This window comes from Melopsittacus undulatus, chromosome 4 (assembly GCF_012275295.1).
Source record: "Melopsittacus undulatus isolate bMelUnd1 chromosome 4, bMelUnd1.mat.Z, whole genome shotgun sequence".
Taxonomy (NCBI): Eukaryota; Metazoa; Chordata; class Aves; order Psittaciformes; family Psittaculidae; genus Melopsittacus; species Melopsittacus undulatus.
Window position 1 is genome coordinate 8,757,190 of NC_047530.1, and position 26,616 is coordinate 8,783,805.

The following is a 26,616-nucleotide window of genomic DNA, read 5'->3' on the forward strand; positions in this document are numbered from 1 at the left end:
ACGCGGCTGCCGAGGGCCGGCAGAAGCGGCTCAGAGGGCGGAGCCGCTCCACGGCTGGGCCCGCGGTGTCACCGCCCCTGGGTGACAGTCGCTGGCCCGGGCGCGCTCGGGGCCCGCCGGCTGCCGCGGGGACGGATCGTCTTGCCTGAGAGGAGAGGCCGCCTCAGGAGGAGCACCGCCGCTGCCCCGGCGGCCGTCCCTTCCTCTGGGACCCCCTGGGCACTGCCGCCGTCCCCGCCAGGGTAGTTACGCCATGGAGGCGGTCACGCCGCTGCAAGTCAGGTACCGCTGTCCGGTGGCCAGGTCCCGGCGTTGCCAGGGTGGTGGGCCCGGGCCCCGCAAGGTCCCAGAGTCGGGGGTGCTGGTGCCGCGGAGTGGGAGCACGGAGCAGGTTTCATAACGCGCAGGATAGTTGGGGCGCAGGCTGCACCGCTGAAGGGTGGTCAGGTTCCAGGGTGTCAAATACGGCAGCAGAGTCCCACAGACCCGGTGCTGAAACCCCAAAGGTGCATGTGTATCTTCAGGCAAAAATAGGAAGGGTTAATTGCCTAAATAGATGGTAACTGTGGGGTTTCTAATAATAATGCAGGTCTGTTAGTATTTAGTTCATGAGACTGAGTCTTCATGGCTGCTACCTGCATTTTATATGTTGAACGTACATAATAAGTATAAGTATAATCTCTTTGCCAGTGCTAACAGCTTATTCTCTTCCATGCGTGTCTGAACTCAGCATGTTCTGGGAAGTATTTTCATGGTAGACATTACTGGCAGTCCATTTTTTCAGGCAAGCCAAAAGAGTTACTGTTACCTAATGGATCTGAAAGTTACTTCAAGCCTAGCAATAACAGAGCTGTTTGCAGGGACATTAGAAGTACCACTGCAGGTAGAAGAGAAGGGTGCAGGGTTTCTCCTTTTTTATCAATCTTTCTCCATTCCTATTACTGCAATGTAATATTTAAGTGTAAGGACTGCAGAGTGAGATCTGGCCTGGAAATGCAAAGCCTCAAGAATTCACTAGTGCTCAAAGTCAGTTCAAGCAAACAGATAAAATTGCCAAAATTATCAGTTTAAAAGGAAATGGTTTAACATAGAACGAAATGTGTAAGAAATTCTTCCTGTATCTACACACAGTACTTCAAAGTCCAAGACATTTTATGTCACCACAGTTGTCTGCACCCTCTTGAATCCTTACTCCTCTTGAGGAGGACCTACATCATTTGATTATTCAGCATGTATCTTGTGAATAGGTTTAAGCATTTTCTTTATCTCTTCTTTCCAGTGTCCAAGATGAGGCTGTGGACAAAAGCACCTTTAAGAAATGCAACCAGATTGCATTTTACAGGTAAGGAGAAGAATTGCAGTGTAGGTTTGGTTTTTAACCCAGTAGTATTAAAAGATACAGGAAGTAGCTGCATATAAGTCTCCTGCTTTCAGGATTTATCGTTTGAAGTGAGTGTTCCACTTGCCTCTCAGCATGCAATAATCAGCATATTAAAGAGTGGAATCTTAAATATAAAACATGTTCTGCTAAAATTCAAAGGTCAGTCCTCTCATCTGGCAAAGCCCCAGCCATATTTTAACTGTTGCTATGTGAGTGAAAGGAATGATTGCTAATTAGTCATTGACATCATTGGTTACAGATACTAATTTCTATTCTGCAGGAAATTAGATTCAGAAACCCAATAACATTTTGCCATTGGGAGCAGGACTCCTTCCTCTTTTCATATGAGCCCTTTCTAGCCTGTCACCATTTTAACTTAACACATCTAATTTCTCAGCAGGAGGTTGCTACGCATTGGCAAGCATCAGGTCTCATCTTTGCTCTCCTTTTAAAAGAAATCCTTTATCTAATTGCTTGCATTTGTGCAACATCTGTTTGCGAGGAAACAAAGTCAATTTACTAATGAAGAAGGCTCCTTTCAAGGTAGCCTCCAAGATACTTTTCTTCAAATAGTTCCTGAGACCTGGGCTCAGCAAGGAGCATTCTACAAATAGTTGAAATAACTTCTGTTTAGGACCTCTGTCCTAAAAACATCATGAGGACCAAAAGCTGTGGTCAAAACTCAGTAGTCAGCAGGCTTATTGAAAACCAGTTTTCTCAGGGTGTGTTCAGGAGGTTACAAATTACAAACATAAACTGCTTCATCACCACAGAATGTAGAAGCTGTTCACCAGAGGGTTGCAGGTGAAGCAGGGGTTTATGACGGAAAATGAAAACCAAGTTATTCAGCTGAAAGTTCTGGTGTCATGAAAAGAAGAAGAATGTAACTGGACAGCTGAGAATCTTGTTGGACACTTTAATTAAGACTACTACTGTTTAAAACAAACCCATATAAAGTGGTGATGGGTGAGCAAACCCCTCTAACATCTCATTCATAAACATGTATATGTGCTCAGAACTGTATTACTGTGGACTGGTTGCAAAGCAGTGGGCATATTGTGCCCAAAAGATGGCATTTATGAGGAGCGCAGGCCACAATCCCAAGTCAGCAAGTGCCTACATGGAGCTTGACATGAACCGAGGATGAAGAAAGCCGTGGGTAAAGAAGCAAAAGTAACAGTGCAAGCAAGATGAGAAGAAACTGGAATGTGCTAAGACACAATAGTGAACTGTTAGCAAGTTTTAAAGGCTAGGTTCTCATACGCTTAATGTAACCAATTGTATGCTAGTTGCTGTGTGCTACACTGTATATGTATCCACTAATACAGCAAGCTATTGATTATTGATTGATGTTAATACAGCCAGTTATTGTGTATGTATCCAAGTATAACACACCAAGCTATTGTAAGCAGATGCAGAACAGTATAAAAAGAATAGATGCTTTGTAATAAACGGCATTCTCTGGATCACATTGATCATTTCAGCGTTGTCCATAACTCCCACGTCGTGACATATTACTTCTATTTTTGATTGACTTGAAGCCCTGATAATAATTGTATTTTGAAAATTTCAAGATAAAATTATTAAGTAAACATTTCGAACAATATTGTGTCCCTCTGTGTGATATAAGCTATGACAATTAGGGTGACCCAGAATAATTTTCTGTCTTGACAGGCGTCAGAAACTCCTGCACCCTGGAAAATCCTCTTATCGAGCATTGTTGGATTCAGTCACATTGAGTGATGAGAATGTCAAATTCCAAATTATTCATGAGGAGAATAAGGTGAGATCACACTCAGCATAAGAGGGTGCTTATAGAAAGAGCAGTGAATATTATCAACAATTCTGGTAATATTTGCAGGTTTTGAGGTTCTGCAGTGATAGACATTTAAGATATGAAGCAAAATATCAGTCTAAAGATGACCTTACTGGTCAATATTTATTTGACAGCTTGGGACTGGTCAGGGAGAACAGGTATTTTAAGGGATCTTTAACAACTTAGTGAAAAATCTGAATAGAACTCTCTCTGAAAAACAAAAATGTCTTTAATTCAGTGTTTTCTCCACTATTCCAAAATAATTAATTATTTTTCTGTAAAGGAATAAGAAGACCAGCATCTCCTTTGTATTCTTGTGTTTGCATAAAGGCAGGGTTTTTTTATTTGAAAAATAAGTCCTTGCATTTAAGAAGACAGCCAGGAAGAGGGATGTCTCCTATTTCTCTAATTTAACAGCACAGCAGCTAGCACATTCACTCAAAGAACAGGCAAACTTACCTGTCCTCAGATTGCAGGAGTTTGGAACTACAGCTCTCTTCCATGCTCGAAGCACTACACTCTATAGACACTCTGCATAAATATATTTTCTGTCTCTCTTGTTAATCCTGACCTTCTTTGCAGTCAGCACAGAAAAAGGAGTCTATTTTTCTAGATTTTAGGGTAGATGAAAGACTGAAGGCTCTGTGGCTTCCTAGGCTATTCTGGGGTTTATACAAAGGTGATATAATTTATTTCCTGGGAAGCAAGATCTGGAAATCCAGATGAATCTTTTCTATCTATCTTGCCTACTTTCTTTCCCTTTGGTATTATGGCTCTTTCATGCCTTTTAAGAGAGCAGGGCTGATTGGCTTCTAGGTAGAGGGAAAACATATCATGCCAAAATTCTTCAGGCAGATTTGTGTCTCACAGAAGGATAGATTAAGAAAGGAAAAAAAACAAGGAAAAAAAGACTTGTGGTGTAGGGATCTTCCATGGAAGAAAAATGAGTCATTTTGTACGAGCTACAACAGAGTGACTTCCTACTCTAAACAGCAAATTGCAGTGGGTAGGGCAGTATAATGCATTTTCTTTAGTTGTACATCAGGTACACCTGTGTTATTCTGACATAGTACATCAGTATCGGCACCACTGTGAATTACTAGGGAATACACAGCACTGACATTTTGCAGAAAGCCCACATCTTGGTAGTATCCCACTTTTACATCTGCTGCACAGTAGTGAAATTGTCTGGACTTAAAGATTCATGTATACTACCCCTGATTTCCATGCTGCTTGTGGAGAGACCTGCAAAATGCTAGACAAGAGAGACTTGAAGATAAAGAGTCCATTGAAATAGAATTGCTTCTTCAAAGGGGAGGAGTAGAGTTAGCTGGTGTAAATTCATATGGATGATGGTTGTTGCTCAGCAGTGCTGAAGAACACTAAATCGGAAAGTCAGCATGTTGGTTTTTTTTTCCCAGACAGTAAACATTTGGTGATGTTGAGTTGAAAAGCAAGTCGGTATTTTTTATTACTACCAGTTTATCTGTTTGTTTGCTTCCAGGTTCTTCTACAAGTAGAAATTTGTGAAATAGAAGGCAATATTTTCAGGCTTAAAATTGATGAGGCATCTCCTCTCAGAGCAAGATACAAAGTTCGTGATGTTCTTATAAAGGAACCTACCACCCAAAGGTAAGTGATGGGAAGATGATTTAGCACCTAAGTAACTTACACAGCTTCATTTGCAAGACTGTTCTACTTCTCCTTCATCTGTGCTACACTACAGTTGTCTCTATATAGTACAAAGTTATAATGGGAAGAGAAAATAAAGATGTATGTAGTTAATTTTTTAAAAAGTCATGTTAAATACACAGGAGAAAGCCTCAAATTTCTTATGTATGTGACAAAACTACTTGAAAATAGCCTACTTGTTATGATGCATCATTTTTACCTAAAACATTAACTGCTAATATGAAACCTCTGTAGCCACCTGTTGCACTGTGCAGTGAACCCTGAACACAGCATGTATTTCTGGAGTTCTTTGCCTCAACATTAGCTTTGGGGTTTTTCTAATGTATGCAGATATTCTCAGCCCATATTTTGTTTCAAATAATTATTAGTTACAGTGGATTTCACATGCTGATAATTCGTATAAAACTGACATTGCTTTTCATTTGCCAGACTCTTCATATCCCAGAATGAGGCAGGTGTTTTGGTGCTGTCAAGTGTTAATGAGGACTACAAACTTCAAGTCACAGCAAACCCCTTCCAGATTGAGCTACAGTCCAAGGGTGAGACTGTTCTGAGCATGAATTCCAATGGGTTGTTATACTTTGAGCATCTACAACCACCTCCCAGTGACAGGTATAGTATCTGTCTATCACATTGTAATATGTACTGATTGTGCTGTAGCTAAGACAAACAATTCTATGGAATTGCAATTTCTATGATAGAAGCTCTTGCGCACTGAAGTCTGTCTTTCCTTCTACTTCATACCACTAAGTAATATGGTGAAGTTTTAACTTCCCTACTTCAGATCAATTCATTGCAGACTGTTCTAATCCCTGCAGCAGCCATGTGCAATTTAACAGCCAATTCTGTAAAATGCTAAAGTATCCCGGTACCCTTTGTCTTTCTTGGGAATATGTGATGCTTATTAGTTTCATCTCCTTTTATGACTAAACTTACTCTTCAGGTATGTTTTATTCATCATATAAGCTCTTAAAGTAAGTTTTGTTCAACTTATAATGTGCCATACAAGTGGGAAAATTTTACAGGTCAGTCTCACTGCAAAGCACTAGAAAGGTGAGAAAACACAGTGCAGGACATGTCATGACTAGAAAAAGAGCGTAGCAAGCATCTCTCCTAGAGAGCATTATTTCAAAACTTGTAATTAACAGAGAAGCCGTAACAGAGAATGACAAAGAAGTGGGGATCTGGGTAGGTGAAATTCTGATGCAGATAGAAATAAATGTGAAAGGCTAAGAAGTCAATCTAACTCAAATATGGAGTAAAGGTTATTTTAAGACATTGCATATTAAAATGATTTGAGGGTTAGAGCTCTCAACTATGACATCAATATTCAGAATAGTCAAGCACCAAAACTGTAATATAATGTTTAAGGCAATGCGTAATAAGTGAATTTTCTGATTGAAATCCTTACTTACATTAACAATAACCTGATTGTTCGTAATTGTTTTCACTAGAAAACCTACAGCAGAAAATGAGGAGGCAGCAAGTGATTCCTCTAAGGTAACTCATGCTTATTTCAATTCCAGCATGAACATTTTGTAGAAAGGAGAATCCTATGTTCATTTTTTCTGGTGCTATGTTTACAGATATAGTTTAACCACTTTCCAGTGAGATTAAAAAAGGATCTGGTATTTCATATCGAAATATTTTGCAAATTTACTGTTGAATAAAGATTTATGTGTTTTACCAGGGCTATACAAGGCATCAGTCAAGTAGATCTAGCCCAAAAATGTTTTTTCCTGGCCTTCTTATTTAGAATGTCTTTCTCTTTTGTCCTTTCAACAGTCCAAAACACATGCCTTCACATACATTCATGCTTAATACAGAAGTAATACTCTGAAAAAAGACTAGGTCCTGGCAGTACATATGGGCACATATGAGTATTCTCAGGAGGCCGAGTTATGTCCATGATATAATTTTAGCCTCCTGTAGAACAGATGGCTGCTTACTCCACTATCCTGTTATAAATGGCAGGGGCTACGCTGCCTTCAGCATACTTGTGTCTGAACTCCAAGTTCTGCCAGGGAGCGTGCTTGCTCTAGGGAAGTCACACAGTTGCAAGAGGCCACGTCTGCTTATTCTAGCGTGAATGTAGAAAAGAAAACCAGAAAAGACACTGCAAAAAGTGGACATTCTAGGACTGTAAATGGCAGGGCAAAAAGCTGCAAATTTGAAGGAGATTGGAAGTATTGGTTGCACACACAGGACTCTGGAGAGTGGAGGGCTTTTTTTGTTATCTGACCCTTACTGTTTAAGGGAGTGGGTTGGTTTCTGTTTGCATAGGTTTTCCTGTTTGGTTTTATCCATGCAATCTTTGCATTTCATAATCGTGTTCAACATCCAGAAGAAAGACATTTTTTATAGTGAGAACAATCATTCACTGGAACAATCTTCCCAGGGATGTGGTAGAGTCCCCATCACTCACAGGTTTCAAGATGCAATTGGACAGGGTGCTAGACAACCTCATACAGGCTCCATTTCCCATGAAAGGTTGGACCAGGTGATCTTTTGAGGTCCCTTCTAACTTGGGCTATTCTATTGTTCTGTGGTTCTATCCAAGACCTCAGGTGTTCCTCCTACACTCTAGCAGAGTGCATTTGTGCTCCACTAGCATGTCAGTTCTTTAGTGTAAATTCCTGCAACAGGATCTGAATTGTGTTTTGGATTTATTTATATTAAACATGTTTGGCAAATTAAAGAGTTAACAGTGTACAAATCTCATGTGAGTAAATATTCTTCTTAGAAATACATGGTATGAGCATTTGCATTTGCAAAGCTTCATTATTTCTGTTTATGCAGGAGAAAGAAGAGGATCTGGGTCTCTGGCAAGAGAAATTTGGCAGTTTCTTAGATATCAAAGCTCATGGTAAGAATCAGTCTAGTTCTGAAAACTGCTTTACATCTTTGTGTATACCTGTGTTCATTTGTATTTGTCTGCTTTCTGTTTAGCAGCTTAATGTTTATAAATGTCTCGCTCAGTCCTTTTGCTTTGCCTGTCAGATATCAGTGATGGGTAACAAATCTGACAAAAATACTGGAAATATTCATTAGATATCTGTTTAGGAAAGAACACATTAAATGTGACACATTTACTCAGCTCACTGTGCACCATTTTTGACACAGGATAACCCTATCGGCATTGGCGGACTGGTATATAATGCATGATATCAGGTCTTTTTTCTTGTAGTTTATTTTCATGACATATCAGAAATCATGATATCTAACAATTAGTAATTGTCACAGAGAAAATCTTTTGTAAGCAGTGACTACAAAACCGAAATACTGAACAGTCTTAAGGGATAAGAAGGTTGTAGAAATGTGTAGGTCAGTAGCTCAAATACAACTTAAATTATTAATTACCAAATTTTGTGATGATCTGCTGTCTGTCCAGTTGTATCCTTTTGTTAGCTTTGTCCATTACCACTATTATGCAGAATTTTATAGTAACCAGCACTACCCAGCAGCTGCAGTAGTAAGAGGGAAGTCTGAAAGAGCTTCCTTCTGGTGACAAGAGCTTCTTCAGACAACAGTCAAGACACAGAGGGGCAGGAAGTTGTTGCCCTTATTGTTTGTGCTGTATCTGATGTATTAGGCCAGCATCATGTTTTTCTGTGTTGGAGGAATAAAGTCCACATGGTCAGGTTTGGATCCTGAAGCCACTGCTTGTCAGTCTACAGGATCTCTGGTCACCTGCCAAAAGTTGATCTGGATTCACTAATGTGACAAGATGGTACCACTGGCAGAGGCTCTTCGCATGCGTCTCCCCTGGCTAAGGCTGAAGAGAAGAGCAGTAGAAAACAGGCAATTCTGAGTCTAAAGTCCACTCTGCTGTACCACTGTGCTGCAAAGTTTGGCTTGTAGGTACTGGGATAGAAACAGGAGATAATTTCAAGCAGTTTCACTACAGAATAAAGTTGTGACCTCCTATTACAAGATATTTTTTCTATTAAAGTGATCCATTTTACCTTCTTCAGCAGATCAAAGTCAGAATAAATACAATAAAATCTGTTCAAAACTTTACTTCTATACTACAGAAGTAATAATGAAGGTGAAGTTGAAAGCAAGTATGAAAGAGCTAATTATTAAAACTTGCTTTTTGATGTATTTTTTTTAGATAGGTTGTTCTGCTCTGTTGTCTTCTGAGAATGAATCTCTGTGGTCTTCTCTTTTAATGTTATTCCCACAGGTCCTAGTTCTGTAGGGATGGACTTCTCTTTACATGCGTATGATCACATCTATGGAATACCACAACACACAGAAGGACTTCTTCTCAAAAACACCAGGTAAAGGTAGTGGATTGCTACTGAAAGCAATATCATTTTCATAGAGGAGAGCTATAACATTGTCTTAATAATTTAATGCAGGCAACAGCTTGACATAGGTATAGTATATAGTGTATATTTTAGTTTAATGATACAGAAAACTGAATCATAGCCCCTGTCCATGTGAAGTAAGTTGTTCTGCTTTCCCTTCCTGCTCCGCAATTTTATGAATGACTCTTTCTGTTGTCTCTCCATCTTTCATTCTTTTTTTCTTTTTCTCTGAATTGCAGGATTGGTCATGTTTAAGCATAACTCTTAGGTGCTCTATAGAAGAGTTCAGAATTCATATTTTAGGACGTGGAGCAAGCGAACAGTAGTCTCACTGGCAGCAAAAATGTTGTTTGATTCCAATAGCTAAAGCAAAGAAGCAAGGAAGCAGTAACCTAGGTTGTCCACATTTCAGCAATGTGTGCTAAACTAAAGACCTTAGTACAGTGTGTTTACTCAGTTTAGTGGAATGGCAATAGAGCTAAAATTGGCCTGGTGCAGAATGCTTACATATAACAAACACATCTGTTTGTTTGTCCTAGTGATGGTGATGCCTACCGGCTTTATAATTTGGATATCTTCGGCCACAAGATACATGACAAAATAGGCATTTATGGTTCTGTGCCCCTTCTCTTAGCACACAAGCCTAACAGAACTACAGGGATCTTCTGGCTGAACTCTTCAGAAACGCTGGTGGATATTAGTACAAAGGCAGTAGCTGAGGTGAGAGTTGCTCACTTTCCTCAGGATTTAATAATGAAAGAAAACACTTCAGGGCAGGGCCAACAGGAACACAGCACTGTTATTGGAGATATATCTTCTGCTCCCTAATGAATAATAGTTAGTATCTTCCTCATGTCCTTCTATGGCTAACTATTATTCTATTTTGTATAAGTAGTATGCAAGGTAAAGGATTTGTGAAGGATCTGTAAAAAACATTCTGTGTGTATTCCTAATACCTGACAAGGATGTGTTCATGAATTTTGTGGGTTTCCATCTTCACTCCTTCATTGAACAAAATTTTGATACAAAGATATTCACTTTTACCTTGGTTTCCTTCAAAGCATGGGCTGTCTGGATCTGCTGCAGAAACTGCTAAGCAGAGAGCAGTGCCTCTAACTGATGTGCGCTGGATGTCAGAAAGCGGGATCATCGATGCTTTCCTTCTGATGGGACCCACTGCATTTGATATCTTCAAGCAGTTTGCACAACTGACAGGTACTCACATAATTGGAGTCTGTAAGGCATGCTTACCTGGGAGATTCTGAGGAACATGCTGTACCCAAGAGTGGGTTAATATTTACCTAGCCCATTGTGTGCAGGAGGCAAATTGTTCCCAATTTGCGGTTGGTAGAGCAAAGGCTGGTGCTTTGTGAACACAGCCTTTCATCCTTGTTTTCTCTAGCATTTGCAGCTTGTCAAATTTGGCCCTAAGGGAGAAGTCAGCATAATCACTGCTATCAGAAACTGCTCCCTTAGATGAAGAGAGGAGACAGAGGAGGCTAGAACTGCCAGTCACTATCAAGACAGGCCACCTTATAATGAGGAAAGGCAGAAGTTAAAAAGCAGTGTATCCTGGAGAGCAAAGAAGATAGGTAACTGTCCAGTGTGTCTATTAGGGAGGGGAGCAGAGATGGCATGCAGATCTGGGAAAGGAAAGAACCAAAATGCACAGTAATAGACTAAACAATGGAGGCAAGAGGACTAACACTTTGTGAAAGCAAAATTCCTTATGAACTAAAGAGAATTAAAAGCACAGAAACATCCCTGGTAGTTTCTTAGTCTATTAGCAATGATTGTCTGCTTCACAGATGTTATGGAATGTGGTTCAACTGCACAGAAATAGGAAGGTAGATGACAAGAGGATCTAGCTAAGCAGATGTACCTGCCCATAGCAGGGGGGTTGGAACTAGATGATCTTAAGGTCCTTTCCAACCCTAACTATTCTATGATTCTATGTGCATGCTCAGGGAAGTTTCCCAGCTCCCTTTTGCTGTATGTGTATATCCCTATGTTTTTCCTAATTTAAAAAATCCCAACGATTACAGTCCCATGGTTCTCCTTGTATTGGAGCACCTGTGGGCCTGTTTACTCAAGTCCAAGCAGTCATAGGAGTTGCATTCTTACTGATTAAAATCTATTTAATTGTTTGCATTAATGACAGTTAATCTAATCTAGAACATTTTTGCATTAAAAAAGAATAGAACTATGTTGGTTACTGGGGTAACACTTCAATGTCATAGAACAACAAATTCTGTGTCACTCTTATATTATCATTACAGCCTTCTGCTCTTTCTGGCTTTTGAGCTCATCATGTTTCCTATTTCACAGGTTTGGCCACTTAGGTATGGAGAACGTGCTCTGGACTCAGCCTAGGCCAGCGTCCCGTAACTCCAGACAGATACATCTTAATCATGTCAACTTTTTCAGAGTCTCTAGATAAAATCCTAAAGGGTGTTAACAGTGTTATCTTCATTCATATACTCTTCTAGGCACTCAAGCCCTGCCCCCTCTTTTTTCTCTGGGCTACCATCAGTGCCGGTGGAATTATGAGGATGAGCAGGATGTCAAGGCAGTAGATGCTGGCTTTGATGAACATGACATTCCTTATGATGTGATATGGCTGGATATAGAGCACACAGATGGCAAGAGGTATTTTACTTGGGACAAAAAGAAATTTCAGAACCCCAGAAAGATGCAAGAACATCTCAGGAAGAAAAAACGTAAGGTAAATAATATAGCAGGAAGAAAGAAAATAGTTCTTTTGTCTTGTTTAATTTCAGATCCTCATGCTGTTTTATTATTTCATAGTTTATTCCCTGACCATCAGGCTAAGTCTGACCTAAGTGAAGCTCCATCTACAGAAGCAGCCTACCTCTGTGCTTAGTGGGCACAGTAGAAAATTTTTCCACTTAACATGAGCTTTCACCATTGGTAGCTGCTACTCTTGCTTCAGCTTTTCTTTATATTGGTAATACTTTTTACTTTCTGCTTATAGTAACTGGGATTTGGCCTTTATGTTGATACCATAAACTAAATATTTTTTTCCTTCTGCTGAAGTCCTGCTGTGATATGCAGCCTGATAGCTTAATTAGTCTTTATTTCTGCTTTTGCAGCTTAAATTTTATTCCTTGGAATTATATTTTCCTTGGAATTATAGAGGTATTAAAATGTAGAGAGTTAATATCTAAAATCTGTAGAATTGATTGCCCAAAATCCATGAACAGGGGACTGTTGAAATAGCATTCAAATTTCACAGTCCCTCAGTTGGAGCTACAGTACTATCACAGCTTTACAGCAAGGCAGTTAATGGCAGCAGAAAGTAACTGCAAAATACAATGCATTGATGTTTAAATCATCAGAAACTTCTGTTGCTGCTGTATGCTACACAAACTATTTTATTTTGGGATCTTATTTCAGAAGAGCAAGAGGATTTCATGCCCTCATTGTAAATTCAGCTCTTGTACATAAGTCTAGCACAGAATATACAAGAACTGGTAAATGCTTTCTAAAATTAGTGATACAGCTATCTTCTTTATCTGAAATGAAATCAGTATCTGCCTTTTATCAAAAGTGAGCTCTTGCTGGTTTGTTCAGTACGGTTGATGCTAATCATGCATTTTGTTTTCTCATTCTGGCAGCTTGTCGTCATTGTAGATCCCCACATTAAAGTTGATCCCATGTATACCCTGTATTCACAGGCAAAAGACAAGGGATATTTTGTGAAAGACAGAAATGGGAAAGATTTTGAGGGCATCTGTTGGCCAGGTAAAAAACCACTCTGTCTCAACATTTCAAGCTGTTTATTTGAAAAATATTGAGTAATGTAATTGGAACCCATGGAAGTGGAATTAAATTCATACATTCCATGCATTTTTTATAAATGTTCTTAATTTCACCTACTTTGTGGTTTCTTTGGTACAGTCATGTTTTGATTGCCTCAGCTGTACAACCTCCTTCATTATATCAGTTGGATCTGCAGATAGTCCCAGTGCCTAGAACTAAAATGTTGCATTTGTTAATCAGAGGAGCCGTCTATCTTCTGTACTTGTGTTGAGTAACAGAAATCCAGTCACAGCCTGCTGCATGAGCACAGCTCAAGCAGTCTGGATGAAATTAAGTGAACCCTGATACTGAAGATTTTGATTCAATCATAATACAGTGATTTGAGGTGTTATTTTCATGAGATCTCATTGTGGGGAGGCAAAGGAGGTTGTCCTTCTTTACAGTCAGGAAGCCTACAGTCCTGGCAAAGGAATGAGTATGGGAAAAATCAAGGCCATATTACAACTTCTAGCAGCATGGGAGGATGTAGTTATCCAGCTTCTCAGCAACACTTTCCTGTTTGAGGTTAAAATACCAGGGATACTGTCTCCCTCTGGTTTCTTGTTCATATCTGAATATATTTCAAACTGCTGTCAGTCACCCTTACATGGTGCTGAGCTTCAGACCTCCAGCATTTATGTGTGTTGGTCTGCAGAACATGGCAAGGGCTGTACTGAGTTCCAAGTCAGCCTGGAATTTGCTCTTGAGCTTTTGTCTCAGAAACAATAGCAACGTTATCACTGCCTACTGAAAGCATACTAGCCTTGGGCTGTTGTATTTAGGTGCAAAGACAATTCGTGCTTGCTCTGAAAGTCAGGTAAATAATTGGGATCTCCCACATCCACAGGTTCCTCTTGTTACCTGGATTTCACCAATCCTGAAGTGCGAAAATGGTACGCAGATCAATTTGCCTTCAAAACTTACAAGGTTTGTATTTATTTGCTATGATCTACATATCCCAGGACACCTGAAAATGGGAGAAAGAGAGAAGATAAACTGCTGGCTAAACAAGTTGTTGGCTTTTGTAGCTCTATTATCATATAGATATATATCATATAAATATCTTGATACACTGAAGTACCATAGAAGGATTTTCTCCATGGACTTGCCTACCCTAAGAAAGTTGAAACCCATATGCCTCCAGTGAACCTGCTAACTGAGTTGCAGCAGCAGGATGGACAAACTGCAGGCATTTTAGCAACTCATCATCTAACACAGATGCTGCTTTTACAGCTTTTGCTATCATGATAGCACAGGAGGAGTGATGTGGGAGTGCTCTTTCATAGCTCATGGTCACTTCACCTTGACTTTCCTTCCAGCACTCTTGCCTAGTGCTGAAAAATGTCTGGGTGAACACTGCTGGACACCTCCAGTTCTACCTATCCTGCCCTGAAGTTCTGCTTTGCTGTACGGTTGTTGAAACTATTCCCTTAGTAGACATGCACAGTAGACATTTCCCTTGCTGCTTTTCCTCTCCAGTTTTTCTTTTCAGGCTTTTGATTTTTAACTCATGGCTATTTAATACTTCTCTTTTCCCTGCCTCTTTTCCCTCACCAGAAGGCAGGAATAGCAAGTATCTACTGAGTTTTCTCAGAATTGCATAAATCAAGTAGGCTTATAGGCTGCCATCCTGACCAGAAGGGCCACCAAGAGAGATGAGATGAACGTCTGGCAGTTTTCATGTGACCACAGGAATAAATGCCACGTCTTGCTTTGCTGCTGCTGTTTCTACTCATAACCCAGACTGGTCTGACACCCCCTAAAGACAAACATACTAAGTTACAGCAATGACTCTTTTATGTACTAATTGCAACCCTGTGTCATAGGGATCCACTAATATCCTCTTTGTATGGAATGACATGAATGAGCCTTCAGTCTTCAAAGGGGCAGAACTAACCATGCAGAAAGACGCTGTGCACTACAACAACTGGGAGCATCGCGAAGTACACAACCTCTATGGATTCTACCAGGTAGAGTATCTGGAAACAAAAAACCAGCAGTTATTTTCATGGAGTATGTCTAATGTGGTAATTTACACAGTGGTAGGTGTTCTGTAACCTCCACAAAGGACTGAAACTCAGTCCTATTGGATACTGCTATATTTAAAGTAAACTCTGTGATTGGTCACAAGAAAATGTGACAACATCTGTGCCTTTCTGCCATAAAAATGTAAATTACATTGGCTGTGACTGCACAAGATTTATTCTTTTTCAAGAATATTCTAATATGAAAGTGTTGCTTTAATAATAGGTGTTATTTCTGGGTACAGACTTCTTAATTTTCCCACCTTGGAAAGGCTAATACGGCAGTCTAACAAATATGCTCATTATAGACTTTGTTTTCCTGACTTTTATATTCATACTTTTCAGCAAATGGCAACTGCAGAAGGACTCATCAAACGGTCTTCAGGGAAAGAGAGACCATTTGTCCTCACACGATCTTTCTTTGCTGGATCACAGAAGTACGGTAAGTAAGAATTAGTTGGACCCCTTCCATGCTGCTTTGTTCTATAAATTTTGGTGTGTAGTAGTTAAGCCTAGAGGGGACAAGAACTGTCTAAGAAATACTGACATGGTGAGCTCATGAAAGTTCAAGCAATCAAAAAAATCAGGACAGGCTCTCAAATGATGTACAGGTGAAAGGCAGAATAACAACCTGTGTCCTGTGACAAACCACTACCTGCTTTTATTGCATATTTCAGGAGCATGCATGTATAAAGAAAAAAAAAGTTGCAGTCAACAGCAGTTAACCAGCAGTTCATGACCATTCCTGTCTTCTTTCCTTAACTGCATACACCAAACTTTCCTGAAACTGAATATTTCCAGGGGCAGTGTGGACTGGAGACAACACAGCAGATTGGAGTTACTTAAAAATATCCATTCCAATGCTTCTCACCATCAGCATGGCAGGGATTTCATTCTGTGGAGGTAAGGAGTTCAGCTGGATCTGCTCACTATGCATAAATCACTGGTGCCACCAAGCTTGTATGCCAAGACAGACTTCAACACAGATGGTGGAAAGTTCAACAGGCCAGTGCATTTTCAAGCAGTTTTACACATTAGTCTGGTTTTGGAAGCCAATAATTTAGCACTCACCAACATTTCTCCACTACCTTTTATGCAGTGTTTGCATTCCATCTGGAGCAGTGGTCTTCAGGTGGTGTTCCATAGCATCACTGTGACAGTCCTCTGTCACTGGGGAAGGCACTCAGCCTCCAGAAGCTCTCTTGATATTTTCATTAAAGGATAACTTCTTATGCCAAATTTTAACTTTTATTTGGACAAGCAGCTGCCCAACAGCAGAACTGCAAAGCACCCTGTGAAATGCATGGATTTATACACTTGGAATGTTTGTTAGAGGAGAACTTCAAATTTAATAGAATCATTTCCCAAACTGTGTATTTTTATCTGTCTGCGCAATATCTAGCTGATGTGGGAGGGTTTATTGGAGATCCAGAACCAGAATTACTTGTTCGCTGGTATCAGGCTGGAGCCTACCAGCCCTTCTTCAGAGGTCATTCTAACATGGAGAGCAAACGGCGAGAACCGTGGCTCTTTGGGGAGAAGAACACCCAGATCATCAGGGAAGCCATTAGAGCGCGCTACGTCCTTCTGCCATACTTATACACACTGTTCTATCGGGCACACACAGCGGCTGAACCAGTTATGAGGTAAGAGCATGAGTCAGGAGGTTTAGTGATTATCTTCGAGAAGTTATTTGGAGGAGGGAAGTTAAATGACTTGTCTCTTACTTGTGTATTTACTTATTTAAATACTGAAGAAATGCACAAAAATTACTAAATTCTATTTTCATGCATTCTGCAAGCTCTGGTTGGTTGTCAGAGGGAAATGATGTGGTTTGGGTTTTTTTCCCAATGATTCCTGGAATACATTACTTCAGTAAACACTGTACAGTCTTTTATTTTATACATATTTTAAAGTACTGTGAACTCCAAACACTTTTTCATAATACAGAACATTATATAGTATTACAACCCCCACTTTAAAAAGTGCTTAATGGAATCAGAACTTGCTGACCTAAAAACCTAAAGACCATTTTGCACCTTATGAAAGTATTTGTTACAGCTGAATTGATACTGTTATATAAGCTTATTTCATAACTTGATTGTAATTTATATCATAATCTGATTATCTTTGCAGTAATTCTTAGGTTTTTCTTTTAGTAGGGAATCTAATAATTTAGAACAGAAATTAAACTAGAAAAGAAGTTTTTGTTCTGCTGCTCTTTAACCTCAAAGAAAGTGCCTCAATGGAACTGAATGCAACAATCTTTTCAGCAAGAAATGAGCTTCAGTTATCTCTCTTGTATCACTGTGTCTTTGAGGTTGCCCTAGAACTGTCTTTTTGCACTCATTTACCTTTACGTGTCGTTATGCAAATACAGTATATCTCCTAAGTTTTCAAAACATAAAGGTTTTTTGGTAAGGATTGAGTGGTTGGAGTTTTGAAGATGATTTGCATTACAGACATAGCGTGAGCACCTGTCTGCATATTATATAAGCATAGATGCCCCTGTTGTATGTACTGACATAAGACAGTGGGTTTCAGTCTTGAAATGAAACATATGGTGACATCTGCACTGCCCACAAAGTTAAATAAAGCTTCAATTGTGTTAAATTTGCTGCAGTAGGTACGGAATTAGAGAGGAAGCATGGTATTTGACTCAGAGACAAGCAGAATGGAAAATGTGTCACATTAGCAAGAGCATGAACAGCAGAGCTGCAGTGAACATGTGGATGCTTATGACTGAGCAAGTAAGCCAGGCTTTTTTTTGTAAGGAATCCCAGACCGTGTCTCTGAATGAGCTATGATTGTTAAATCTCTCAGACTTTAAATATACAACTCCTGTTCTGTAAGCAGATGGTTATTGCACTACATTTTTTTGAGAAAGACTGAAAACAAACTTCTGGTGCAGGTTGTTCAGCTGTGACAAAGAGGAGACATGCTATCAAAGCAGCAGCAAGTTGCTGAAAATAGGAAGGGCTGCAGGGATTAGCTCATCAGGTGTCAGCATTGCAGGTACACTGACAGAAAGGCTCATTAGTCTCTCCTTTGCTAGAAGGAAGATATGTGCAGTGCTAGTTTGGAAGGAAGTAGGAAGGAAGGAATTGAGGCTACAGGAAACCAAACCATAGGTACATTGGAGTGTCTTGACCCATGTTGTACTGGGAACTCTCATTAGGGACCCAAAAGGGGTACTTTAAGGCACCAAAGAGGATCTTGCCCTATCATCAGTTCTTGATAGTTGTACCTTGTAAAGAGAGGGAGAAAATGGAGCCTGAAAATGCCAGAAGGCCTTGAACAGTTTGTCAGGAGAGGAGAAACTAACTGAATCCTGCTATCTTTCTTTGTACAGGCCCCTCTGGGTAGAGTTTCCAGGGAACATAGAAACTTTTGGTGTGGAAAATGAGTACATGCTGGGTAAGCAGATGTCTTCTCTGAGTTAAATTTTGAGCTGAGAGTGTTGCAAGATGAAAAGAAGACTTGAAAACTTCACCCAATGCTTTTATATTGTAACTGAATATAGAAGTTGAGACTTCTTTAAGGGACACAGTTTTAACAGCACTTTGAAAATAGAGGTCATATGAGATCCAAAAACTGAGTTCAGTGTCACTAGTGACTTTGAAAGAAACATGGTCGTTTTTCACCTAAAACATGAAAGTTCCCTGTAGCAGCTAAACCACAGTCTGCTTCAGAAATGACAGTAGTAAACAACTACCATCCGGAGCTGGTTGGTTTTTACTCTGATATGTTGGGCTGCTGAAGTCAGTTTTCTCAGAAATTAAGAGATAAGTGTGTTTTCAGTCTACAGGGGAAGAGAGAATGGGAGGAGAATGGTGTACTTCAGTTTCCTTTGTTACCTCTGGGCTCAAGAGTGCCTTCTAATGGCTTTCAAATTAAGAGACATTCACTTCTTAAGCAAAAGTCTGACCAAGGTAGGCAGCAAAGTTAAATGTGGTGAAGCAGAGCATTTCAGAGGACTCTGGGAGTTCAACTTGCATTGCCAGTGGGCAGTGGGCAGTTCATCAAACTGTACAGTCTATTAATGTGTTTTGTTAAGGAGTAAAGAACCACCATTCCCAGCTTCATAAGCTTACACAGAATTATTTTTGGCTTTTTACAAAGACATTCCTGTATTCTGCTCTTTTGGTTAAAAAAAAGCGTATTTTTTTGTTCAACCAAAGAGCAAACAGGCAGCCATCTCTCAGCCTATGAGGGACTCAGAAGTGCACCAAGATGGGGGTATACAGTGCAGCTCCATCCTAGTGCCATGACAGAGCAAGACCTAAGCAGCCATCAGCTCACTATAGGACTTTTTTTCCAACAGAAAGGGAACCTAAGCATATGGTGTGCCCAAGTAAGATCCTAAAATGGCTATGGGAGGCTGACAACCGCAGAGCTCACAGCTTCTGCTCTAATGAGATGCAGCCTTGAGAATCACAGCATGTTTATGTTTTTCTCCAGGAAATGCTTTGTTGGTGCATCCAGTCACAGAGAAAGAGGCCAAAGCAGTGAGTGTTCTGCTTCCAGGATCACAGGAGGTGAGGATGAATACATGTAACCTTCCAGCTCCCCATCAGATAACTCCTGAGCACTGCTGCTGTGCCAAGTGCCAGACGGCCATTCTATGCCACTCTGCACCTTCCTTGCATCTCAATACCTTGCATCTCAATGCAATTTCCATGTCAGTACTGTCTGTCTCAGTACCTTCCATCTCAATACCTTGCATGCTTGGCTCACAGTAAATTTACTTTCTTGCTTTTCTAAGAGCTGCTGCACAAACCTTATGTCTCCTATAATTTAAATCTCCCCTCAAGGCTTGCCACTTCTCATGGAACATCAAAAACAGCTTCAATAAACTGTCAATTCCCTTTATTTCACATATTTCTCCTTGGGTTACCTTCTCTTTTACATGCAAGAAAAGGGGTCTTTGGAGAAAGTTCATAAAGAAATCAGAGGGAAGGTGTACTGGGGGAAAATTACAACAAGGAAATACAAGCCTCAGTATCCTGGGACATGCAACAGCAAAGACTGACACGTAGAGAGATCAGTTCCTCTCCGAAGTTTATCCACAGGATGGCACTGTGATCCACTGCTGCAAAGAGCAGTTTGGCTGCAGCAGCTGAGAGGTGGAAGGGAAAGAATTTGGGAAAATAGTTCCTAAGGGAAAGCCTGAGACTAGGGAGTAATGAAAGGAAAGACGGCAGCAGTGCCGAGCCTTGTGCCTTCGCTGATGCACCAGAGGACGCTTAGAATTCTTCTCAATATAAGAAGCACAGCCTAGGCCCTCTAAACCAAGGCAAGTATTTTTATCAAGATCTCTGTGGGAATTGACTGCCTGGCACACTTTGTTACAAAAATTTACCGCAAACCGGGTTTTGTCCCAATCGATTTTATTCACAATTGATTAGAAATTTAAGAGAAGCAATAAGCAAAACAGCGCTGGGTGCGCAGGGGAGTCTCCGCTCCACCAGCAACGCACACCGGGATCTTTGGAGTACAGTCTCTTATACTTCTCAGTCTTGGGTTTTAGCCAATCCTGTTGTCTTCTTTACCCGAATGTCGACGTGGCCCTTTTCCTTTGTTCTTTTCTTGTTTGCTGGGGTCTTTCTCCGGTGAAGACGTTGTTGAATTTTCTTAGTAATGTATTAACAGAAAAATGCTTACAAGCTTAACGTAGTCTTAACATTTTGTTCTATACCTTATATGGTTATTTGCCTAGTACCCAAGTTTGCAACATCCTGTAACAAAATGTATCTCTTGGTTATCTAATCTCCTTAGGCCAGTCAAACCGTTAAACGGAAGTCCCCTTTGAAAAACAAAGCGATTGATTAGGAGAGATTATCCCCTTTGTTTCTCCTTATTGACAGGAGCACTTATGGTAATCACGGTCACAAAGGAGGGCTGGTTTCACACAAAGTGCAATGGCGACAAGGACGCCTAAATTCCTGACACGAATCATTCCTGTATATTTCACAACTTGAAGCCGTATATTCAGCTAGAAAATGTGGTGCATAGGAAATTTTAGATGTAGCTCTTTTTTGTGACCTGTTATCAGCAACTTTATTGTTAAGTTTCTCTTCAATATACATATGCTTATTCTGGTTGTTAGGAATAGTGACAGTAAGGTTAAGCAGAAGAGTAACTGCATCTGCAGAGGGAACAAATCTTGCCGTGTATGTCATGCTCATTCTTTTTTCATTTTTCCTAGATTTGGTATGATTTCAGGAAATTTAAACGAATGGAAGATCCGGGCACTCTGAAGATCCCAGTAACACTGGAGAATGTATGTTTGTATTTTAAAATACTACTTTCACTGAGCAGAAAAAAAAAAACAAACATATAGGCTTTTGTTTTGTCAACATTCAAAATCAGAAAAGCCTTTTCAGTTTCCTTGTAGGAATGTGATCTAAAATAGCTTTTGTAGAGAAGAAAAGTCCCATCTCCTCTGTTGTTAGATGGAACACTAATGTGTCCTGGTGGTATAGAAAAGTGAGATGATACAAGGTTGACTTCTCCAAGCAAAGATATTTCACTTGTACACATACAGGAAGATTACTACTATTCCCATTGTTAGTTGAATAGTTTTCTTTATGTACTTGTGGTAAAAGTTAATTTCTGAGCCTTGATAAAACCCAGCTTCAGTTATCCTTGTTCCAAGCTAAAATTTTATGATCAGAGAATAAGAACCATTCTACCCTGGCTTTGTTTCTTGCAGATTCCTGTATTCCAGCGGGGGGGTACTGTGATACCTCTGAAGACCACAGCTGGAAAATCTACTGAATGGATGATAGATACTTCTTATGAACTCCACGTGGCTCTGGACACAGAGGTACTTGGAGATGATGTTTCTTTTACAAAATGTGACCTTTTTAGGTCCTTGCTGCCTGTTTCATCAGCACAATGATATATACCTCTGTATGCCAAAAGGTTCTCCTCCACTTCTGCTTGGAGGGGTCCCACCTCCCCACCACCATTCCCTCAAAGTGAGATTATCTGAGTATAGCAGAAGCAGGGCATATTTCTGACTTTTCTCAGCCCTCCTCTAGTTCCTTGGAGGACGGAGCAGAGAATGAGCAGGCCACAGACTTCCCCTTGGACACAGACAGAACTTCCCACAACTGTCTCTTCTAATAAATGAGGTGACACCTGGCACCCACATCAATTTACAAAACCAGGATGTCCAAGTCTTCAAGCACTCTCAGAGCTGGACTCCCTGGCCTTATGGGGATACAAGTAGCTAAAGAAAAATAAACAGACATGCTTCAATATGAAGCATAACATACTGAAACAATTTTAGTCTTGTTGCCCAGCACTAGAAGCTGCTGTTGATTTGTAATCCATCTGGTGTGTTTCACAGGCTTGTGCAATAGGTGAGATCTACATAGATGATGGGCATTCATTTCAATATCTCCACAAGAAGCAGTTCCTGTATCGGAAATTCACTTTCCACAAGAACATTCTTTCTTCCAGGTAACAGCAATTATGGACAAAAGCAACTAACACACTGTCATTGGAAATGCCTCTTCAAGTCTGTGAGACCATCTTACAAACATACAGGTCTCATAAGTTGCTTAGTAAAATCCCAGCGCATGCAGAATCTGTCATAAAACTGCAGAGGTAAACCATGCTCTGCATAAGTCTAAGGGCATTAACACATGAAGTGTTGGTCTCTTCCAACTTGAGATATTCTGTGTGGGAACCACAGACACCATTACACGTAGTCTCCAGAAGTCACCAACAAATGCAACATACATGTTAGCATGGTAAAACATGCAAGAAAAGTACTTGAAAGGAAACACAAGAGGACATAACCTACAAAGGTTGTGTGAAACAACCTAAAAGCCAAAAATATCATATCTGCTTGTAAGGAAAGAGCTGCTAAACAGGTTTTACTAGTTTCAGGAGAAAAGTAAATAGAGGAAAGGAAACCAGTAAGGGGACTTTCAGGGTGAGACTGAACTACTACTTTGATTACATGATGTTGAACTACTGATGGATGGTAACTAATGTTTGAAATAATGTATGAAATAATTTTCCAGTTGCAGTGATGAAAGTGGACAATACCAAACTACGTGTGTGGTTGAACGGGTCATAGTTCTGGGATTTGGACAGCAACCCACTTTTGTGACAGCCTGTTCCAAGGGTAATTACCTGACTTCTATTTTACTACAATATTTTCAAATACTGTTGCTCTGCTGCCATTTACTAGAGGTGGCAAGCTGACAGTTTGATAAAGGAGGTGTTACAGCGTGGGGAGCATCTTTGGTTTGTTCTGATTGCTACCTTTTTGATATCAAGGACAGAATTTAGTAAAAGGAGCCATCAGCTACACACCACTAATATTACATGCAGAAGTGAAGAACAGTTGCTTTGTAAGGCAATAAGAGAATAAGAACCATTCTGTAAACCATCAGTAAAAGTGGTTCAGAATTAACAAGTTCAGATAACTTTATCCTGCACAGAATATGAGCAGAGATATGAAGGATGCTCTGATGTGTAAGCCTGCCTACTCCAGAAAAGGGAAGTGCAGACAAAACCAGAATTACTTTTCTGTTCTCTTGCTCATTCAAAAGTGTCTGGAGTTCCTGACTATGTGGGAATCTCTAGAAGTTGTGAGGGATCCCCTGTCTATAGGCAAGCATCTACAGAAATGGCTTATCAATTCTGAGCATGTGCCTTCACTTTAGGAATTATGTGGACATGGACTTTATTCCCCCACTTATCCATCTTGAGGACTTTTAGGATACTTGGAGGAAAATTTATGCTGAAACAAGGGCTATTTTTTTTTCCAGAAAAATCCTTGAATAGTGCCATAGTTTGAAAGGTGAGAAAAAAGAAGTCTTTTTTCCTAAGTCTGTCACATTCTTACATGAATACTGGGCAGATACTATTTCTTTTTTACTCAATCCTTTTCACCAGTGGCAGGGAGTTCATCAGTGACAGGGACAGTCTGAATTAAAAACTGGAGGGGGTCGTGTCTAACTGTTTCAGAAGTTTTTTTCTTAAATCTTAGTAAATTCTGTTGTCTTGTTCAGATGGGAAACAAAAAGAAGTGGTTTTCACATATGATACGAAGACCTCTGCACTGACACTGGAAAATCTAGCCCTGAGTGTTGCTGCTGACTGGAAGATTTGCATCAACTGAAAGGAGACACAACTTCTTAGGAGAATTCATTGAGAGGTTGAGAGGAAGTCAGTATGACTTAAAATGTTAAGTTGAATCCAGTCGAATCAAAGAGCATATTTCCCACCAACACCCCCAAATTAACATTTCCTACAATTTTCCTTTAAAGCACTGATTTAAACCTGGATAGCTCTTCTATTCAAGCAAAAGTTATAGCACTAGGATTGTGTCTTTGGGGGAAAAAGCTAACTACTGTCTGCTCCAGGCTAGCTTCAGTTAGGCATTAAGACTGAGTTCTGCCTTCACTTGCACCAAAAAAATCATAAATAGATGGGGTGAGATTGTGGCTCATTGGCATGGGGTTTAATGTAAATATTTAGACATCCCACTGTTCAGAGACTGGAGTGTTTGCGCAGATCAGGGCCAGTTTGACAGGCAGCATCAGTAGATATACCAGACACAGAGGTACCCAGCAGAGTTCTGCCTATAAGCTGCCTTGTGAAAACAAGCACAGAAGGAGCCACCCACTGTGATTACAGACACTTCCCCTTTCCAGTTCTTATGACAATGCAAAATTAGGTAGTCTGTGCAGGAAAGTAAACAACAGGCTAGTTAAACAGTTTAGTCACTGAAGGTTGTACCAGTCAGTTGGGTGACAGTAAAAGACAGTGATGTGGGAGTGCAGAGAGTTGTCTCTGAGAGCTGGCTTTGAAACTGGCATTTGGATTTTGAAAAGGCACAGGTATGTGCAAGTGCAATATTGACTTAAGGTAGCAGCTAGTCTCAGGTAGAAACATTTTCCATGTTATTGCTCCCCATTCTCTGCAAGTACTACTTAAAAAAAGTCTTTTGTTAGGAAAGAATTGGCATTTTTTGATGATTTAATGTCTTTGGTTACAGCCAGTTCAGTGAAGCAACTGTGCTTATGGAGAGTTCTTCTCCACATCTCCCAACTTTTGCCAAGGTTTGGCTTCCTTTGCACTTTAGTAGTTTCTTGGTCAGTTTTTATTATCTGGCTGAGAATTTAGCTTGGTATTTATAAAGCAAATTTTTACTGGGATTAGTTCTGCATTTAGCCGTCCCACTTCATGCTTATTCACCCTAATGTTCCCTTGCCTCCTTTTCCCACCATCTCCGCAAACAGAACCAGTGTGTCCTGATGTTTTCTTCTCTTTCAAAACTAGGAGGCATCCCAAGTCCCACATCCCCTACATCCTGCTTATTGCCACAGCCCTTTCCATATCAGACATCTCAGTTGCTCCACAGCTCAAGTTGTTTGCCCTTTCCATTTGCTACACTTGTCAACTATATTATTTTAAAACCATTTCTGCTTTGAGTCAAAAATGAACATGGCATCTGTTGAGTTTTGGGGATATAAAAGGGAAAAATTTACTTAAATTCTTTTAACAAGATAAGTATTTTCTGAAAACATCAGTAGATGAACTCTTAAGAAACAAAGGATTGTCACCATTTTTACCAACTAAAGGTATTGTAACAGTCCATTTGTACATTGTTCCCTACTCTTCTTTACTGAGTTCTCCCTGTGCTTGGTCAGTCATTCCCACCTGCTGCTGTTTGTCCTCTGCAGGGCAGATTTCTGGGAATAGCAAGTGTGAGAGCAAACTGTGACTACTCTGCTTTGACTATCAAGCACAGTTTGTTCTCCACTAGACCCTTAGGTTCCTCTGCAGACTTCCTCTATTTGTCAGCCCCTTCTAGCAGACCATGTGAGCCTCTGCTCCAGGAACTGGCAGCCTAAATGCTGCTGTGCTTAATGCAGACAAGATAATCCAGGTAGAACGGTAGCAAATAGATCTTTTACATCTGTAACAAGAGAGACAGACCCTATTTTTGTGACAGATTCTATTTTTCTATCTGCTTCTAAGCATTAATTGACATTTGCTTCTTATGTTTAGCATTTTAATGAAATGTTTTAACTGGTATTTCTGAAATTGGAAAGTAAGTGAAATAAAGTAATGAAGTGATTACATGCCTTATTCCTTCCCAATGTCTCTCTACTGTTGAGAATAACTACTAAGTATTCTTCTGAGCATATCTGGTTAAAGTGAATGACTGTTCTTTTACACTCTGGCTTTCAGTATGATACCTGCAGCACAATAAGTAATGGGTCAAATTTTCAGTGGTATGAAGTGCCTAACTTCTATGGATTTCAATAGGAATTGGTTGCTGAAAATTTTAAGTAGTTCTGTCTTTAGATCCAAGGAAATAAATTTCAAATAATACAATTTGTATTGATATTTGTAGCAACTGATATCCTTTCCCACATATTTATATTATAAATCAAGAAATAAATGTATAGAATATCTTTACCAAAAAAATAATTCAATTGGTGAAAACAGCTGGAGATAAAACTTCAAAAAAATGTAATAGAAATATTATCATCCATGTTGCTCACTTTTGCTCTGTCTGAACAGGTCAGCTAT

The 26,616-nt window shown here is 39.9% G+C and overlaps 1 protein-coding gene across 1 annotated transcript; it reads left to right on the forward strand.

Annotated features, from left to right (window-relative positions):
- The first annotated feature begins 67 nt into the window (after positions 1 to 67).
- Positions 68 to 26,160, forward strand: GANC (glucosidase alpha, neutral C). The gene is made up of 24 exons (XM_031044527.2): positions 68 to 282; positions 1,280 to 1,342; positions 3,056 to 3,164; positions 4,702 to 4,829; positions 5,319 to 5,501; positions 6,344 to 6,389; positions 7,689 to 7,755; positions 9,076 to 9,172; positions 9,742 to 9,922; positions 10,264 to 10,417; positions 11,692 to 11,927; positions 12,841 to 12,967; positions 13,872 to 13,951; positions 14,851 to 14,994; positions 15,394 to 15,490; positions 15,850 to 15,951; positions 16,451 to 16,694; positions 18,401 to 18,465; positions 19,510 to 19,586; positions 21,257 to 21,331; positions 21,764 to 21,877; positions 22,406 to 22,518; positions 23,088 to 23,191; positions 24,084 to 26,160. Exons 1-24 carry the CDS (start codon positions 254 to 256, stop codon positions 24,191 to 24,193), a joined length of 2,745 nt encoding a protein of 914 aa, XP_030900387.1. The 5' UTR covers positions 68 to 253; the 3' UTR covers positions 24,194 to 26,160.
- Positions 26,161 to 26,616: the final 456 nt, after the last annotated feature.

Coding starts and splice junctions, on each gene's coding strand:
- GANC (XM_031044527.2), top strand. CDS start 254: ATGGAGGCGGTCACGCCGCTGCAAGTCAG. Junction 21,878..22,405: donor ACGTGGCTCTGGACACAGAG/GTACTTGGAGAT, acceptor TGTGTTTCACAG/GCTTGTGCAATAGGTGAGAT. Junction 22,519..23,087: donor AAGAACATTCTTTCTTCCAG/GTAACAGCAATT, acceptor ATAATTTTCCAG/TTGCAGTGATGAAAGTGGAC.